Raw genomic sequence first — 20977 nt, 5'->3', positions numbered from 1 at the left:
TTAACAAATAAGCTATACAGATTTCTTTAACATTAACAAGTTTTCATTATTTTATTTATTACCTTATTGCAGCGAAGGTATTCACTGAAATAAATACATACATATGTATGTGCATATATTTGTGCTTTTTTTTAAACCAAATAACGTAGTAGTAAGAGCAAGCATCAAAAATAACTTTGATGTAAATACATACATATGTACATGTGTGCTTAAGCACATAATTAGCAGAACCAAAATACCAACAATCAACAGCTCTATGCTATTTGCGGATATTTTTCAGTCGATGTAATTGTTGCTTGTGTGGGGTAATATAACTCCACATGTAGATATAATAAAACTTAACAATCTTTATTAATTCACAAATTGAATGCTTAGCAAAACTCAAGAACACTTTTTGGTGCGTGTTGCAAGTAGAAGCTTCTAGAAGGTTCTCCCGCACGAAAAGAAAACGATAAAGCTCAAAGTACGAATATCAATAAAGAAAACTGAAAACAGTGCTGCCAGATGCGATGCTTTAATGCTAAGTTCCCACACTTGCAAAGCAAATACTTGCCTTGGTATTGATCAGTTTTTTGCTCACGCATATTCCAACCGGCAGTGTTGCCAAGTTTTGAATTTGAAAACGCTCTAAAACCCAAGAAAAATCGCGATTTTCTCGAAAAACTGTTAGAAATGTACTTTGTGAAATATTACTTTGTATTCAATATTGTATACACATTTGCTATTGCTGTATGTTAAGAAGTTTGAAACGAATAAATTTTTTCATTCTGGAATATACGCGATACAATCAAGACGTTTTCTCGTGTTCTTTAAATCCTCCAAGTACGCATATAAAGCTGCTATACATTTTAACAGGTTATGGTACCCAGATCGCTAGAGGATTAAAGGAAAGCGTGTAAAAGATGAGTTCTGCCGGATTGTACTCAATCGAAAAACTGGATGACTCCAACTATGTATCCTGGTCAGTTCAGATGAAAAGCATTTTAGTACATGCAGAGTTGTGGGCAATAACTATTGGAAAGCAAATAAAAGGTGAAGATGTATCTGCCGAAGAGGCAGCGGCGTTCGACGTTAAGGACGAAAAAGCGTTGGCGAGCATTATGTTATGTATTAAACCATCACAGGTGAACCATGTGAAGCAATGTCAAACAGCAGCTTTGGCTTGGAGTAAGCTTAAGCAGATTCATCAGCCGGGCGGTTCTGCTCGGAAAGTGACGCTATTTCGACAATTGTTGTCTCTCAGATTTTTTGAGGGTGAGAAGGTTCAAAATCACCTCAATGAGTTTTGAGATATCATCGAAAGGTTGGCGGAGATAAATGTTGTTTTACCAGATGAAATGGCAGTTATAATTTTGTTAGCAAGTTTGCCAAAATCTTACGAGAATTTCGTAGTAGCAATCAAATCTCGAGACAGTTTGCCGATGTTAACTTCCCTTAAAGTAAAGGTACTCGAAGAGGGTGCTAGGAGAATTGGTGATGAAATGGGTTTTTCTGATTCACAACAAGCGTTGCTGGCACGAACAAGAGTGCAGAATGGTATGAAGAACAACAACAAAAGTTCCGAAGAGCAGAAAAAGGTAAATAATTCGGCAAAGAAGCGTAATGGTAAATTTTTTAATTGTGGTAAACATGGCCATTATGCTGCACAATGCAGAGGATCTAAAACGGAGCGAAATGATAAATCTTTCAATATTCTTGCTTCAATATCTTCTTATGAGCTAAGTCGTGATGAATGGTGCATCGATAGTGGCGCAACTGCAGATCTATGTTGTGATCGTTCTGCATTTGATACATATAAGGAACGCATGGAGAGAATTGAACTAGCCGGAAATAAATACATACAAGCGGATGGAATTGGTGAAGTTTGTGTGCAAAGTGGAGAATTCCGAGTGAAACTAAGAGATGTTTTACATGTGCCAGATTTGAAATGTAATTTTGTGTCAGTAAGCAAAGCTTGTGAGAAAGGGTTCTCAGTGACTTTCAAAAATAATCAATTTGTTATAAGAGACAGAGAAGGAGAAATATTAATTAAAGGTAATCGTAAAGGTGGTTTATTTGTATTTAAATGTGAAGCAAACACGTGTTTTAACATAAATAACGAAGAAACGGAAGTAAAAATATGGCATAATCGCTTTGGACATTTAAATTTTGATAGTTTAACAGAAATGTTTAACAAAGAACTTGTTCACGGACTTAAAATGAAAAAAATGTTGAGTAATCAAGACTGTGTTATATGCGCAAAGTGTAAGATATGTGTTAAATCATTTCCTCGAGCTTCTAAAAATCGGGCTAAAGACTTATTAGAAGTTATACATTCGGATGTATGTGGGTCAATGAACAAAAATTCCATTGGCGGGTCCCGATACTTTGTGTCATTTATTGACGATAAGTCAGAAACGTTTCTGTGTATTTTTTGAAATCGAAGAATGAAGTGTTTGAAGCATTTAAATCGTTTAAGCAAATGGCAGAAAAACAAACAGACAGAAAAATAAAAGTTTTAAGAAGCGATAATGGCGGTGAATATATGAGTAAAGAGTTTCAAAATTTTTTGGTAGAAAAGGGTATTCATCGGCAGTTGACGGTTCCATATACACCCCAACAAAATGGTGTGGCAGAACGTGCTAACCGTACACTGGTCGAGATGGCACGATGCATATTAGTGCACAGTAAGTTGGACGAAAGTTTTTGGGCGGAAGCATTGGCAACAGCAGTTTATTTACGAAATATGGAGCAACAAAAACGTTAGTCAACAAAACTCCGTACGAAGAGTACACAGGCAATAAACCAACAGCTAAACATCTAAAAACATTTGGTTCGTTAGCAATTACGCTTGATAAGACGCAATCGAAAAAGTTTCAGCCAAAAGGAAGGGAGTTAAAAATGGTTGGTTATTCCAACACCTCCAAGGCGTATCGTTTGATGGATCCAGTTGCACATAAAGTTATCATAAGTAGAGACGTAGTTTTTATGGAGAACACATCCTTTGGAAGTGAAAAATCGGTGGATATGATGTCATTTGATTTAAGTGTTAACGAGTGTAGCACGGGAGTCGATTTATGTGAACGGTCTGAAAGCGAACCGAACAACGATGACAATGGTCTTATAGAGCAAGTGCGTTATGGTCCAGGTAGACCAAAAATAATTCGGTCCGGAAGTCGGGGTCGTCCGCGTAAGGAACGACACCTGCTAAATTTTATAGAAACAGTTCCGCAGTCTGTAGAAGAGGCTTTAAGTGGTGAACATGCCGTACAGTGGAGAGCTTCTATGCAGGAGGAGTATGATGCACTAATGAAGAAACATGCGTGGTCGCTGGTGGACTTACCTCGTGGTGAAAAGGTCGTTAGTTGTAGATGGGTTTTTGTTATTAAGAGAAATGCAGATGGTAGTATACAACGTTTGAAAAGTCGCCTTGTAGCAAAAGGTTGTAGTCAGCGGTTTGGTGTAAATTTTACTGAAACGTTTTCACCAGTGGTGAGATATGCGACGGTGCGTTTAGTTTTGGCGTTGGCGTGTGAGTACGACTTACATTTGCATCAAATGGATGTACCATCAGCATATTTGAATAGCGATTTGCACGAAGTTGTTTATATGCATCAACCTGAAGGATTTGTTAGCAAAAAATTTCCTCATCATGTTTTGAAATTAAATAAGGCGCTTTATGGGTTAAAGCAGAGTGGACACGAGTGGAATACAAGGTTGGATGCAGTTCTTAAGTCTTTTGGATACAAACCGTGTGTAAGCGAGCCTTGCGTTTATACAAGGCATAAGGATGAGAACTATAATATTATTGCAGTAAACGTGGATGACTTAATTATAGGTGGCACGAAGTTAGAAGAGGTCAAAAGAATAAAAGCTAAAATAGCAAATGAATTTGATGTTGTTGACACAGGCCCTTTAAAATATTACCTTGGAATGGAAATTCAGCACGAAGGGGAAACGGGTGCAATAACTCTTTGTCAAAGGAAATACATCGCAGATTTATTGAGTCAACAAGGAATGTCCGATTGTAAAGCAGTATGTACGCCACTAAGTGCAGGGTTTCAAGTCAGTTGTACTGACAACAAATGTAGACGTGTGAATCAAAGTGAATATCAGTCTTTGATAGGTGCTCTTATCTATCTGGCTATTTCAACGAGACCAGACATTCTTCATTCTGTAAGCAAACTTTCACAAAGAAATACCGATCCGCATTGTGAGCACGAAGCAGGTGTCAAGCATGGTCTTCGATATTTGAAGGGTACAATAGATATGAAGATACATTATCACAAAGCGGGTAAACCAATCGAATGTTATGTTGACGCTGATTGGGGAGCCGATGCTAGTGACAGGAGATCATATACAGGGAGTGCATTTTTTGCTGCAGGCGGAGTATTCTCGTGGGAGTCTAAGAGCAAAGCGTCGTTGCACTTAGTAGTACAGAAGCTGAGTATGTGGCACTTTCAATAGCTGCGAAAGATGCTATATACAAAAGAAGTCTTTTAAACGAATTAGGATTCGCTGTTACTAAACCTACTTTAGTAAATAGTGATAATCAGGGTGCACAATTTTTGGTAAAAAATCCTATATATCATGCAAGAAGTAAGCACATAGATTTGAAATATCACTTTGTCAGAGATTTGTATAAAGCAGGTGAAATAGCTTTAAATTATGTTTGTACTGAAGAAATGATATCAGATATTTTAACTAAAAACTTACAAAAGATAAAACATTGCAAATTTAGAAAAGATATGGGATTGTATTAAAATGTTCTTAATGGAAAATGTGTACATATTGAGGAGGAGTGTTAGAAATGTACTTTGTGAAATATTACTTTGTATTCAATATTGTATACACATTTGCTATTGCTGTATGTTAAGAAGTTTGAAACGAATAAATTTTTTTCATTCTGGAATATACGCTATACAATCAAGACGTTTTCTCGTGTTCTTTAAATCCTCCAACTACGCATATAAAGCTGCTATTCATTTTAACAAAAACCACCAAATTTTTATTGGAGTATTTGATGGACTGTATGCATAACGAATTGTATTGTAGTGATGCCGATTCAAATAAACAAAACTCAATTTATTCTGTTTTCTATAAATTCAAATATTTTCGTTCGAGCGACGTTCTTATTTTCTAATTTTCAGCTGTTTTCAGCGTTTCTGTTTTGCTTAGATATAAGCAAAGATTATTAATTTTTCCTGCCTGTTTAAATGTTAAAGTTTTCTTCGTTTTGCTTAATTTTTTCTACAATTCCTATCAAACGAAAGCAAAAACCAGAAATGAAGTTTCATGAACTATGTGGTAGTTTAAATCTATACTGCAGTCTCTTACGATCTTGTGAACTAAAGGAATTTTCTTTCCGACCGCTTAACACCTGAAACATAACGAAATTTGATTTTCCTTTTTAATGTGTCATATGAGCGTATTATCCACTGCAGCATAGTGCGATTCCTGGTCCCAGTAATGGGGAATTACCGAATGTAATTTTGACATGATTGAAAGTGCTGCCACATATTTATATTGTTGGTAAAAATATGCTCTCTCGCTTATGATTGTCATTGTCACATGAGTTTGTTCCGATTTTTATAAAATTTCTTACAAAACTTACGGTTGCTGTAAATTTTTGCCCCCTTTTTATTAAGATTTACAGATTTGGTGTCTTCAAACTAAAAACAAAAGCAACAAAAAAGGAACCAAGCACTAAACTCTAAAATGTTCGCTTTTTGAAAAAGCACTAAATTTAGTGCGTAAAGCACTAAGTTGGCAACAGTGCCAACCAGTTTGTTATTGCCCGCACTCAACAAGAGAATGGAGAGATAAAGAGTGTAAGTAATTGCGCTGCTAACAAATGTCTTATTGGTCGATTCAAATGTATCCATGCAGTGCATTAATTGTCATACGAGGGTCTTTTGTCTTTCGAAAGACTGTGGTGACTTGAAAGACATGCCTCATTTAGCAAAAAGTTTCTAAAAATTAAATGATATTAAAAAATTGCATTTTTAAAACAATAAAATCTAAAAATTAAATTAAAAAGAAAAAAATTTATTAAAAAAGTATAAAAAGTTAAACACAAAAAATATTAAATTAAAAATGGGGGGAAAAGTGTCCTGCCCGAGGACTCGAAGGCAGGCCAGTGATTTGCTCACTCAGCCATTGCGACTGTTGAGGCAGCGCACGCAAAACGGTATAAATACTTATCTTTATATTTGATTTCAAACTGGAAGAAAAAAGTAAGTGATGCCAAAAAAGGCCCGCAACTGGGGTCATATTTAAATTGTTCATTTACTAATGAGCACTTATCTTTTAACTCTGAAAGTAAACATTAACTAACAGATTTAACGATCGTCAGTAAGGTGCCCGTTAGAGCTAATTTAATGAAGGTTTCAGAATGTGGCTGTTAGACATTATATTGTAATATGATTCACGAAAGAGTATACTTATGTATTTGTCAATGTTATTATGGCATATTAAAATTTTTTATTTTTAATATTTTTATTGAGCTTTGTACCACGATTGTTTATTAGGAAAAATTGAAAAAGCAACAAAGTCTAAGCGGTAGAAGTTATCGCTTAGACTTTGTTGCTTTTTCGACTTTCCTAATAAACAATCGTGGTACAAAGCTCAATAAAAATTATAAAAATAAAAAAAGAGTATACTTATGTTTTTCGTTACATAAACCAAGATCCATTCACGTCAGCAAAGCGTATTCATTCAGAGATAGCCTCAGCAATGCATTTGGTGGTGTGGCATTTGCCAGCTTCCTTTTCCATGAGGAGGTGTGTTGTAAAACACTTTATTGTACATAGGTTTTTAGACGCAAATCACTAATCACCAAACGCTTCCCTGCGTTTTACACCGCTATATTATGCCGATAAAATGCGCGATTGACATTCAAACTAATCGCAAAGATGAAAAAATCAAATTTTTCTCCAAGTGGAAAATGTTTCAACTTTTAGGGGCTTTACTTCCTTAACTACTATTCCTGTTTAAAAGGTTAGAAAAACTTCTATTAGAAACGTATCTTCACTTTATCAAACGCCGCGGCCATGAAATTTTTGATTTTTTGACGTTTTTGCGGCAGTGGCACATAGTTACGGTGACCATCCGTTCTGTTTTTTGCAGGACCGTACTGTTTTTCAAAGGTCGGTCCTGCGTAGTTTTTCAAACCTGAAAAACCTGAAAATGTCCTGCTTTTTTCCAATGTGCTGCATTTGTCCCGCATTTTATTCGTTATTTAAAAATTATCGGACAATAGATGGATTTTTTCAAAAAAGTGTCTTTTGGTACTTTTCGAAGCTTTTCTTCAATATCTCATGAAAAAATCTCCCAATCAACGTAAGCAACTTACAGCTCAAAGGGTATTATATAAAAAAAAAATATATATAACTTGTGGCGACTTCAATGAAAATTATCAGTGCTACAGGCGACCATTTGCATTTTGTCGTCAAAGTCGAAAAAAGTGACATTTTCAATCAAATACCCAGTTTGATTTGATTATTTTTTTTCATTATTTCAAAAATTCGATAAAGAAGATATATCATTACAGTAAATTTTGAGCCAAAGTTAATGAAGATGGGATTAGAAATGTAGATGCTATGTAGCGCAATCTGCACAAATTATAAATTTTTGTAAAGGGCACTTTGTAACTCGTTGTTTACGTCGATTCATGACGTTGATTTTTAACAAATAACTGCGAAAAGTACAAAAAAACAAAAAAAAGGTATTGTTTTCGTTTTGAATGACTCAAAATTTGCCCATAAAATAATCTATTAAAGATTTTCACTTTTCGTGTAAGCTATTGTAATTATAATATGTTTTACTATACTTTTATAAATATTCATGTAAAAAAAGATTAATATCGATGAAGAAAGAGTGATTCGTTTTTAAAGTTTAAAATGTATTGAGAATTTAGAATCATAAATACTCTTTTGATATTTTTATTCTACGTTTTTTTTTTTTGGTTTTTTCTGTTGATATTAGGTGCGTTCGTTTAAAATCTCCAGTAAAAACCAACCAACTGCCAAATTCCGGCGAAATGTCATCTGTTCTCTCACAAGAGAAAAATATCCCAAATAGTACGCGAACAGAAAATTTGCAGAAACTTGCAAATTAGATGAACAGCTGATATAATTTTTGTTTACATTCAAAAGAGTAAAATTTAAAACGTACGAAAAGCCATCACAAAGTGTTATACTGACACAGTTTATTGATTAAACAAATAGCTACTTATTTCTTACAAGTTTAATTAGTCGCATTTTGTAATTTTTAACTTCCAAACCATCAAATTCAATTTTGTGATTTGCGTAAATGCCAACCAGCTGTTTTTGATCAGCTGTTTTCCTGTTGGCAAGTTGCTGTTGGCAAAAATTTTTCCAGCAGAAACCAGCAGCTTCCCCTCAAAATGAAATGTCACTTTGCTCTCTCAATTTCCCCTACTTTGCAAGTTTTTTGCGTACGCGAACGCAAAAACTTGCAAGTTTTGGTTAAACATGAACAATTAACAGCTACGCGAACGAACCTATTTATAATAAAGAATCGCCCCTGATGATGCTAAGGTAGTTAGCGAAACGTTGGGCAAAGCAGTGGAGAAAAATTGTTTTTCTTGCACATGGAGAAGTAGATCGACCAGCCTACAACAATACCAATATATGTAGGCATATTTTTGAAAAATTGTCCTTCATTTTGAATCCATATTTATAGTCACCGTACCCATAGTGTACTGTCAATTAAATTTGTATTTCAATTTTTAGATCGGCAGAAGCACACTCTATTGATGAAACTACCGTGCAGGCTGTCATGGAACCAATGCACATTTGCTCCGACGCACAAACTGCCAATACAAATGACGTAAGTACTAAAAGAGATAAATAGAAGTATATTTGTTAATTTGTGTTTAGCCCCGAAGGACTAAACTTCTAACAGCATTTTAAATGGATATATCTAAAAGTTTAATTAAGGTCAATTTTACTTAGTAAAAAAATGTATTTATTTATGTACGAGGGGCACTAAATAAAACTTTCGTCTCGCTATAAAAGAAAAAAAATTTTATCGATGTTCAAAATATACTCAACATATTTTATACAGTTTTGCAAACGCCCAAACCAATTGATAAAGAATTTTTTCCGCAGTGAAGTCGGCAACTCAAAAATATGTTTTTGAAACGCGTTAACTAGGGTGGCCAGATGCGCTGATTTAATCAGTACATGTGCTGATTTTTTTCTATTGTACTAATTTTTAAGACCCCGAAATCTGTACGCAAAATCTACTGATTTTGTACTGATTTTTACATTTAGTAAATACTTTTGTAAATTGGTGTAATTGACATTTACTTGAGGTTTACATGTTCAAAACAACGGTTTTTGACAACTCATACGTGTGAGCAGATTGAAAGCATTAATTAAACTTGAACCATTATTAAAAAGGTGTCAGCATGCAATTGTTTCGTTTCCTAGGATTTCGCAAAATAACAAACTGTTTGGATTCAACCCAACCCGATTTGCAATCACGATTTGCAGGTTTTACAGGATTTACAGGAAAAGCTGGTTTCGCCATTAATAAATCTTATGAAAGGTGGTGGTGAGTTAATCATATATTAAGTACACTGAGAAGATGACAATAAGAGATAATGTGTTGATTATAATTAAACATCCACTGAGAAATCGGCTGTCAGTATTTCAAACTTAAGACGACTACTGCTACGGTGCAATGTAAGTTCTAAAAATTTGGAAAAGGTGCAAACTACCGACTCTTGGATATGATATATGTAGCTTTACTTTGATTTTTGATGCTCGACCACCTGTCATTTTACTTGCACATACACATTTAACACTGTTAAGTTTCATTCGTACTCGAAAATTCGTTTAGCGATAATTCGGTAATATACCTTTTAGTCAACATTTTAATGTGAATGTTGTATTTAATAAGCACACCAACTATATATGGTTTAAATTTGTAGCGTAAAATATGCAAACAGATTCTGACTCGAGCTCGTCTTCTACTGAAACTGAATGGGCTACAAATTTTTTTTTTTAATTTTCTCAATTTTTATAATTTTTCTAGAAAGTTTGAAACTTCAACTCACATGTCTTTTGTTATAGAATTAACTATATTTTTATAAAAAATTTAAATTAAGTAAGGTGTTAAGGATTTTCTGAACACTTCCCAATAATTCACTCAAATAGCTGTCGACGTATGATGAAGAAAAAATAGGCAAAAAGAACCGCACGCGTTTTTCACTACGCATTTCAGTTTTTGTATTCTTTTCGCTCATCAAATATTTATTCCATTTAACATCATCATAATTGTAATCAAAATACTTTAATAAATATTCTCGCGTTAGTACAAATAAACGATTGCTCATCATTTATCTTGGAAACAATTCCTGGCATCCCTCAACAAAAGCCCAAACATTTTGGCATCCCTTGCGGGGAGTGGCGAAAACGGCGCACCAAATCAATCAAACTTCGTTGTTTGTCATCGAGAAGTTGGGCTTTCCACGGTTCAATACATATTTTTCATCGAAATTCATAAGCTAACTTCAGGGCAAACACCGCATTTTAAGTTTCATACATTGATTATATGTACGTGTACGTGTACATATGTAAGTACATATATCAACCTTATTGGTGACGTCACGTAAGATTGCGCACTTGCATACGACACTCATTCCCTTTGAAGCATCATTTGGGCGAGAGCGATCATAACTTTGTACGTAACAAAAGTTGGACTTTGGCAGCACTGGGTTTACTGTCAAAGAGCACAAAGCAAAACAACGAGTTATCCATTGCCGGAGTGGTAACACGGTGAGCAAAGCAAATAGGAACGAGTACATTTAGCAAAGGCAAACTAGCAACAGGCTGATTTTGAGGTCTAGTGGCAACTTCGGCTTGTGTTTACATTTTGTTACAGCAATAAATTCGTAGCACACATTCCTTTAACTAAGATGCAGGTTCATCTGACCAAAATTCAGGGAGTTGCGTTGCGCATAACCAACTTCATGACCAACACGCGAAAGGTGGCAAAGGACCGTCGATCTGCAGGCTATTTGACAGAAAGAAAAACATTACTGGAATCTTATTGGATGGAATACAACACATGTTATGAAGAACTAAGGTTGTTCGCTGCGACTGCTGAGAAGGGTGTTGATGTTACTGCGGTGAATGAATATTTGAGCAAAGATGATCATTCGTCCGTAGAAATGTTGTTTACAGAAAACCCGGGGCGAATTAATTGACGACATCAACGCATTGCGAACAGAATCTCACAACATTACTACAAACGCGGAAAATTCAACAAACCCAACGACTGTTTGTGTACAGCAAATGACTACGTTACCACTAATTAAGATTCCAACTTTTGATGGGAATTTTCTGCACTGGTACGCATTCAAAGATTTGTTTGAATCGGTTGTGTCTAATCATTCAAATTTGAGTAACACACAGAGACTTCAATATCTCAAGGACGCGCTGATTGGTGATGCGGAACATGTTCTTGACAATATAGTGACAACAGATGCGAATTTTCAAGTTGCATGGGACATTCTTGTTAAGAAATATGAGAACAAGCGCATAATTATCAACTCGTATTTAACTCACATCATGAATTTGCCGAAAGTTGATGCTGAAACTGCGGCAAGGACATATGTTACGGGTGTGTCCGTCCGAGGGGCGTTGCACAGTTTGCAAAGCAAAGCACAACACATTATTGCACGGTGTATTTTGTAATAAGGCCGAACCTAATGTGGCACAAAAAGGAGTGTCGCAAAGTAATTCAGCGGATTCGAGTACAACGAATGTAACAGCCTCTATAACAGCCAATAACACATGTATTGGAAACACGTCGAACCATTCACCAGCTTCTTTGCCGACAGTGCTGTTGGCCACCGCGTTTGTGGAAGCACGTGGTCCGAATGGACACAGACAAATCTTGCGAGTATTAATCGATAATGGAGCTGAAGCTACGTTCATTAGTGAGTTTGCAGCACGACAGATGCAGTTACAACGTACAGTCGTTAAGATCCCGATCAGCGGTGCATCTGGTACGAGCGTGGCTTGTGCGAAGGCATTGGCCAAAGTCACTATTCGATCACTACAATATGATTTTGAGATGGAGTGTATCGCCTTGGTACTTCCAAGGGTAGGGAACATTACACCTAGTAAGCACATCCCAAATACCGAATTCCCAGAATTGGGTCAGCTAAAGTTAGCTGATCCCAAGTGGTACCAACCCGGTGCTATTGACATCATCATGAGTGCGGCAGACTACGCCATGATAATACGCAACGAGGTTAAACAAAGCGCTACTAATGGAATGGTGGCACAGCATACGCAACTAGGCTGGATCATCTTTGGTGGGTTATCTGATCATAAGGGTATGGCTGATACTCACAAAGCCCAGTGCTACAACACACACATCGACTTGGAGCATACCTTACGTCTTTTCTGGGAACTTGAGGAACTCAACGAGCATCAAACCCTGACGGAAGATGAAGTATACTGCGAAAAACTGTTCGAGCAAACTACAAGGCGTAACAGTCTGGGCCGATACATCGTGAAACTCCCTGTGCGAAAGGGCGTTGACCTTCAGCAGCTTGCACCTAGCAAGCAAGATGCGCTAGTCTTGTTAGAACATACACATCGACGGCTTGCTCGCGAACCTGAACTTAGTACATTTTACAACAAGTTTATGGAAGAGTATCGTAAACTCGGGCACATGGAGGTGTCGAACGACAACAATGCTATTCGCATGTGCTATTTACCACACCACGGTGTGTGGAAGGCTTCGAGCACTACTACAAAACTTCGTGTGGTGTTTAATGCTGCACGAAAATACTCCACTGGGGTATCGCTAAACGACTGTCTGTACACTGGGCCGTAGTTGCAGAATGATTTGGCGAATATTTTGCTGAACTGGCGACAATACAAATTTGCATTTACGGGCGACATCGAGAAAATGTACAGGCAGATTTTGGTGGACCGCGAAGATACTGAACTTCAACGAATCTATTGGCGAACTCCTACAGAGGATTCACCCACCAGCTACACGCTACTGACCGTAATGTATGGGACTAATTGTGCACCGTACTTGGCACTTAAAGTCTTACGACGTCTCGCAAATGATGAGCGAGAGAAATTCCCTCAAGCGGCAAAGTCACTCGAAACTGAATTTTACGTAGATGACGTCTTATCCGGAGGTGACACACACGCTGACGTTATCAACAATATACATCAATTAAAATCGCTGGTGCAGGCAGGCGGTTTTAGTTTGTGCAAGTTCAACTCCAACGCTATTGAGGTCTTGAACGCTATTGAGCCATGCGATCGTGATCCATCGGACTCATTGGAGTTAGGCATGGGCGACCAGACCAAGGCTTTGGGAATCGTTTGGCTTACTCGTACTGATATGCTAACGTATAGTATCGATTTGGATTACAGCATTACGTGCTTCAACAAACGTCAACTGGCGAGTGATGTTGCTAGAGTATTCGATCCGTTGGGACTCGTGGCTCCTGTAACTGTAAGAGGCAAAATCTGTTTGCAGCGGCTATGGGACCGGAAGTTAGATTGGGGTGAGACCCTGCCCCAAGATCTTCAGCACGAATGGAAAAGTTATCGAAACGAATTACAACAACTTCAAAATTTGCATATCCCGCGTTGGCTAAAAGTAGTCGCGAACTGCACCGTGGAACTACATGCTTTCTCAGACGCATCGAGCGCAGCGTACGCTGCTGCAATCTACATAAAGGTAACAACTGACGGTTATACCTCAGTCAATTTGCTAATGGCGAAAACAAAAGTGGCACCTTTAAAGCGACTGTAAATTCCACGACTTGAGTTGTGTGGTGCTCGTCTCGCTGCGGTTCTCTTGGCAAAAACCAAAGATGCATTATCGTTCAAATTTGATCGATGTCTACTGTGGACGGACTCCGTAACTGCGCTCTGTTGGATCCGATCGTCACCAGGCAAATTGAAGCAGTTTGTTTCGAACCGTGTCACGCAAATTCAGAACGTCACTTCCGACGCAGCCTGGCGCTATATTTCAACGAAGGACAATCCGGCAGATTGTGCTTCGAGAGGTATTTCGGCCAACGACTTACTGTCCAACACACTATGGTGGAACGGGCCAGCATGGCTTTCCTTGAATGAACAATACTGGCCTCAACACAAATAAACTTTCCGGAAAATATCCCGGAAACCAGAAAAGTCACTGTTTGCACAGTGCAACTTAATAATCAAGACTGGTTGGATACAATCACTACAAAATATTCGAGCGTCGACAAACTCATCGCTATAATTGGATGGTGCTTACGGTTTGCAAATAAGTGGCGAAACAAATCGAGTGTTCTGACATCGTTTTGCACCTGGCCAGAACGGTACAAAGCGCTAAAGGTACTCATTAAGATGACGCAACAAGCTGAATTTAAGCAAGAAATGTTAGCTCTACAACAACAACAAGAACTTTCAAAAAAAAGTAAGCTAAGAAAGCTGAGTCTAACACTGGATTCTGAAAGCATTATGCGTCTACGCGGGCGATTGCAACAAGCAGATATGCCGTTCAACGAAAGATGCCCTATTGTCATGCCCAAACGGCATCCTCTCACGTCTTTAATTGTGCACCATGCTCATAAGCGGTGTCTTCATGGCGGTACGCAAGCAACACTGGGTTATGTAAGACGCCAGTTCTGGGTTATCGATGGGCGTACGGAAGTGAAACGCGTAATACGCAGCTGTGTCAAGTGTTATCGACATAGCTGCACCCCACAAAAGCAAATGATGGGCGACCTTCCGGCAGCACGTTGCACTGTAACATTCCCGTTCATGCACACCGGCGTCGATTACGCTGGACCATTCAATATACGAGCAACCAAGGGGCGGGGACACAAGAGTTATAAAGGTTACGTGGCATTGTTCGTTTGTTTGGCCAGTAAAGGCATTCATCTTGAGTTGGTAAGCGACATGACAACTCAATCATTTCTTCATGCATTAGAACGTTTTGTAGCTGCACGTGGCATCTGTTCAGATATGTATAGCGACAGAGGTACTACCTTTGTTGGTGCTGACGCGCTCATGAAAGAAGAACTTAAAGAATTTCGGAAGCAGTTGGACGCCGCGGCTAGCTATGCCTCACGGACTGGTATAAATTGGCACTTCATACCCCCAGGAGCTCCGAACTTTGGCGGGCTTTGGGAAGCCGGCGTTAAAAGCATGAAAGCCTTGTTAAAACGCACAATCAACACTACAACACTCACCTTTGAAGAATTTTACACAGTGCTCAAGCGAAACGAATCGTGTCTAAACTCTAGACCACTTACGACACTCACAGATGATCCTACGGATTTCGCTGCGTTGACACCAGGGCACATGCTAATTGGACGCGCTCTTACCAGCGTGCCAGAACCCAATCTTCTCGATACAAAGAGTGGTGTTTTGTACCGCTGGAAACAACTTAGCCAGATATATCAAGACTTCTGGCGCAGATGGTCTGTAGAGTATTTACATCATTTGCAAGTTCGCTCCAAATGGCATAAACAACAACCGAATATCAAGGTTGGAGAACTTGTGCTTGTTAGAGATGAAAAAGCACCCCCTACTCAATGGAAACTGGCTCGAATTACAGACACCCATCCGGGCTCTGATGGACTTGTTCGCGTCGTGAGCTTAAAAACTACCGCGTTCCAGCGGCCAATCTCGAAAATATCTGTGCTGCCTATTCCTACAGAAACGCCCAAGTCCTCGGACTAGGACACCTACGGTGGGCGGTGAACGTGATTTTCGTCGACATACGACGAGGTGGGCGGGAAATGTTAAGGATTTTCTGAACACTTCCCAATAATTCACTCAAATAGCTGTCGGCGTATGATGAAAATAGGCTCTCTGAGCGGTGTGACAGTTACGACATCATCAAAAAGAACCGCACGCGTTTTTCACTACGCATTTCAGTTTTTGTATTCTTTTCGCTCATCAAATATTTATTCCATTTAACATCATCATAATTGTAATCAAAATACCTTAATAAATATTCTCGCGTTAGTACAAATAAACGATTGCTCATCATTTATCTTGGAAACAATTCCTGGCATCCCTCAACATAACCCCAAACATAAGGAAATACAAAAATTTCAAAACCTGTCAATACGTTTTACTACTATTTTCCTGAGCACAGCTGTACATACATACGTAATATCTTTGATTTGTTTTAAAGTAATGAATTTTTATATTGATAATACTATATGTATTTAAAAGTCTATTTGTTATTTTTTGTTAAATTAATGCGCTGTTATTTGGTTGTTATAATGTTAATAATAACAAGTAAGAAAGTCTAAGTTCGGGCGGAGCCGAACATTAAATACCCGGCGCAAGTACTAAATATATATTTTTTCACCTTTCCGAAGGCTACCGCTACATGGTAAGCCGGGGTGTATCAATTTTAGAGTAAATTAGCGTCCTTAAATTTCAAAATATTGAAGTTTCAAGCATTTCTGAAATTTACCGTTATATGAAAAGCGGCCGTAATTTTAGTCCGATTTCAATAATTTTAAAGATTTTGCTTTTACGTGGCAAGCACAATAACCATACCGGTTTGGTACACATTGGTAGAACGGTTACCGATATATATATATGTGATCATAAGCGGGCGGTGCCACGCCCATTTTCCAAAATTTTACCATAAACGTATTTCCTGGTAAAGAATTGTTGCAACCATCAATTTTGAATAAATTAGCTTTAATATTTACTCATTTGTGGAAGATTTTGTATTTCTCTAAATTACCGTTATATGGGATGTGGGCGTGGTTATTGTCCGATTTAAAAAATTTTCGGTCGGACCAACAACTGTGCCTAGTTTGGAAGAAAGTGGTGCAGCGGTTACCACGATATACGCATGTAACCATAAGTGGGCGTGGCTACGCCCATTTTCCAAAAATTTATAATATTCTTATTTTTCGCCTGCAAATTATTGTAAATATAGATTTTGAGTGAATTATCGTCAGTAGTTACTAAAATATCACAGTTTTCTTATTTCTGGAAATTACCGTTATTTGGGAAGTGGGCGTGGTTGCAGTCCGATTTCGCCCATTTTCAATACCAACCTACCTTGGATAAATGGAAACCTACATACGAAATTTCGTTGAGATATCTCAATTTTGGCTCGAGTTATCGTGTACACGGACGGTCGGACAGACGGACCGACAGACAGACATGGCTTAATCGACTTCTCTATTCATTCTGAGCATTTATGTATACATTTTTCTATATCTATCTCGATTCGTTTTGGCTGTTACAAACAACCGTTAACAAAATTAATATACCCTTGTGCACAAGTGCGTTCGGGTATAAAAAATACGCTCAAAAATTAACTGATTTTTATGACTTTGTACTAATTTTTGATCCCAACTGTACTGATTAGGTCACTATAATATCTGGCCACCCTAGCGTTAGCAAGTTCTTATGATAAAGAAAATCGTTGTTCGCGCAGTTAATCCTTGATGTATGGGAAGAAAAAAAACATTAAGTGCTAAATCAGGGCTGTATGACAGATTGCACATCAATTCGTCATTTTGAGTGCCTAAAAATCATTTATATGACCAGATGTGTCAGAGATCGCATTGAATTAATGAAAGAACATTTGTTGTTTTTCGGTGTTTTACCTCCTTTTGCCAAACAAATGCTTGTGTACCATTCATAACTAAATAACTAACTGTTCAATGTTCCTTTAGCGCCACTATAGCCACATGATCTGTTTAGCGAAAAACAATTGGGCCATTTGCTTCGAAGCAAATTTTGTTGGGTTTTTCTTTTCTTAAAATATCGATGCGGCGATCGCTGTAGTGTAGTGGTTAGAAGTGCGCACTACCATTCCGCAGGGCCTTGGATCGAGCCCAATTTCCGACTAACAAAAGAAAAAGTTTTTTCCAATAGCGGTCTCCCCTCGGTAGGCAATGGCAAACCTGCTAGTGTATTTCAGCCATTAAAACAGCTTCTCATAAAAAATACAATCGCCGATCGGAGTCGGCATAAAACTGTAGTTCTCTCCCTTTTATGTGACAGCGTCAAGGCGCACACCTCAAATCGGGGAAGAAGCTCGGCCAAACATTAAAGGCCTGTCCACAGACACCTTTGTCGTGGCGTTAGTGTTGGCGTCGCTCCGACAGCAGCGCGAATAACGCTCGCTGCTTGCTACAATGATCGCGTGGCAGCGAATACTTTGGCCTCTAAATTAATATACTAAGGACCGTTTTCTAATGTAAGCAGTAAAGTTGCCTTTACTAACAGGGAAGATAAATTGTTCCTCACTTTAAAGTGTTTTCGTTTTCTTATCTTACCGCTAAAAATAATTTTGTTATTCCGTAGAGTGAAACTTCACTACATTTCCGAGAGTGAAACTTCACTACATTCGTCATAAAATTTCAAAGGTTGGCAATGCAACATAAGCAAATATAAAGCAAGAGCAACTGTTAGCAAAAACCAAAACCTTGGTAGAAATATCTAATATATCTGACTCATGAACCAAAACTAAACCAAAATTTAAAGTTGGGTACAAATTTTTAAAGGTTGCATCGGGTGAGCAACAATTTATCGACTCGAGAAATTAATGCGCTGATGAGAAAACGAAAACTCGTATATCGAGACCATAAAGTGGCTGGTAATCTAAAGGTTAGATGAGAAAACGGCCCTAACAATACATAAATTAATACTCCACATCAATAATTGCATTAGGAACGATATTTCTTGTCCGCATTTGATTAAAAATGCAAAATATTTCATATTATTGTAATTATTTGCAACAGCTGACGAAAGACGCACTCGAAAATCCATTTTTCTGATCTCTGTTGGCGTTAGCGTTGCCAAATTTTGGCTATGCGAACCAGTGTTGCCGCGAATAATTTTTAGTGGTAGCCAAATTCCTTTAAAAAAGGGCTAAAAAAGAGCTAAAAAATGTCGTTGTGGCTAAAAATTGTAGCTAAAATTTTTTTCCTTACATATACATATGTAAGTATACGCGCAAACATTTTCAATAAGTAATGGTATAGAAAACAATGAACTCTGGAAAAAAAGCAAATATTTTATCCAACCAAAAACCTTTTTGTATAAAAGGGGAAATATACGACACCAGGTTGCTGGCTCCATCAAGTGATTGTACCATCAGGCCCGAAACATATAACTTACCAGCATGCTGGTACAATATTTATTTCTTTACAAATGAGTTTGAGGAAAGATCGAAATGATTAGAGCCGAAATTTCATAATTTTTCTACCATTTTGTTAAAAGATTGTTTTTTTTGTTTTAATTCACAACTGCAATATCGTGAACTTAATCTTCCAAAAACACGGCTTTGACTCATATTGTGCAAGAAATTTCCGCCAAAATACTTTTTACTTATAAAATTGATCTAATTTCACCACTCACGACACCAGCAGCTGGTACAATCACACCCAAGAACATACACGGTCAATCGAATTGATGGGCCATTTAAAAAATTAAGCATATTAAGGGCAGTAAACTTATCTATTTTAAACTATGGTTAAATCGTTAATAGATAAGTTAAGAGCCTTAACACTTTTACATATGACTATATATCAGTCTTTCTTAGTTTAAAAATTCGTCTCTTACATAAATGAAAAAAATGAGATCAAATTAAGCATATACAACATTTTCGTGCCAAGTATAAGTAAATTCTCCAAAGGGCTAAAAAAGAGCTAGGGGCAATTTTAAATTTATGTGGCCAAAAAAAGTATTTGGTAGCTAAATCTAGCCACCAATGGGTAAAACGGCAACACTGATGCGAACGGATGCATTTGAATTCTTTTATTCATAGCCAGCTGTTAAAGCGACGCCAGCGCCAGCGAAAAGTCAAAACAAGTTCATCGATACACGGCTGCTTCGTTAATTCACGTAGAATGTTGTAAACATAATCAAACGAAAACCTTCTTTTGAAATATTCATTCCTTCGAAACTTAGAAGTAACTGTAAACAAATCAAAGCGCGCTTGTAATAAGTTCCGATTACATTAATGCATACGATGCATACGCCAGATCGACTCATATGATATTATTGTAGCGAAATCTAAATACTTATTTAGTGCCCCTTATATTAGTATGTATTGATTTCCATTAGCTCTAAAAAAAGTCACTGCATACAATAATATCTATTACAATTTTGCATATGAACAGGAGGCAAACACGATGGCAGAACGCGATGTCGGATCGACGTTTCTATTACCACATACACATCTTTATAAGCCGGATGTGGTAAGAATGCCAATTATTATATTTTTAGAATACTAAAAAAAATATCTATGTGATTCTCAAAGTGTCGTAAGTGTCCTGTTGTCTTATGTCGTAAGGTTTTCGTGGTTAAATTTACTCTAAGAGGGCTCAAAAACACGAAGAAATATATATTTTAACAGGGAGAAAAATTATAATAACATAATATAAGACAACTACGACACCTTGCGAATACCTTACAATATTTTTAGCCGTTAAAAAGTTTACGACACACAACAATACGACACTCTTTTGAATACCCAAATTGCAAACCTTATTGTAGACTGTTTAAATTCTCCGCATTTGTAAGGAAATGCATAAGTAGGTAATACCCGACGGACTTAGCATCGCCTGTTGAATAAATTCTTTAACACTTCTTAACGTATTTTAAACAACGATATTCTTTAGATCGGAGCAGAGTTTCAACGGTTACCGGAGAATCGATCATACAAATTTGTATCAATAGCCAATTTAGGGTTCAATCGATACAAGTAAATACTCGATACTTTTCATTTGATACCAAGTATTTTTTTACTCGATACCTTTTTGTTCGGTATCGAGTAAGTATCGAAAGAGTGATTTCTACTACTTTTATCATTGCAACGGATATTCAAGAAATGACGCCCGTTATTAGAGTTTTCGCGAAAAGTGCGGTCATGTAGTAGAAGAAGTAGAAATCGCTTGTCTGTAAAGCATTTAGAAAAGTTGTTGTTCCTTGGCAGTGTACCCCAA

At 37.5% G+C, this 20977-nt stretch overlaps 1 protein-coding gene across 1 annotated transcript in view; it reads left to right on the top strand.

Moving 5' to 3' along the window:
• The window catches only part of LOC118745708, a 142120-nt gene that overhangs the window by 101796 nt on the left and 19347 nt on the right, over positions 1 to 20977 (top strand). The window contains exons 5-6 of the mRNA XM_036479322.1: positions 8736 to 8832; positions 20153 to 20230. Of these exons, the coding sequence (XP_036335215.1) occupies positions 8736 to 8832; positions 20153 to 20230 (175 nt within the window). The remainder of the gene's footprint in view (positions 1 to 8735; positions 8833 to 20152; positions 20231 to 20977) is intronic.

The sequence above is a fragment of the Rhagoletis pomonella genome, unplaced genomic scaffold (assembly GCF_013731165.1).
Source record: "Rhagoletis pomonella isolate Grant_MI unplaced genomic scaffold, Rhpom_1.0 Rhpom_scaffold_00009, whole genome shotgun sequence".
Classification (NCBI taxonomy): domain Eukaryota; kingdom Metazoa; phylum Arthropoda; class Insecta; order Diptera; family Tephritidae; genus Rhagoletis; species Rhagoletis pomonella.
The sequence above is the reverse complement of the archived record's forward strand: the minus strand, read 5'-3'. Positions and strand labels throughout refer to the sequence as shown.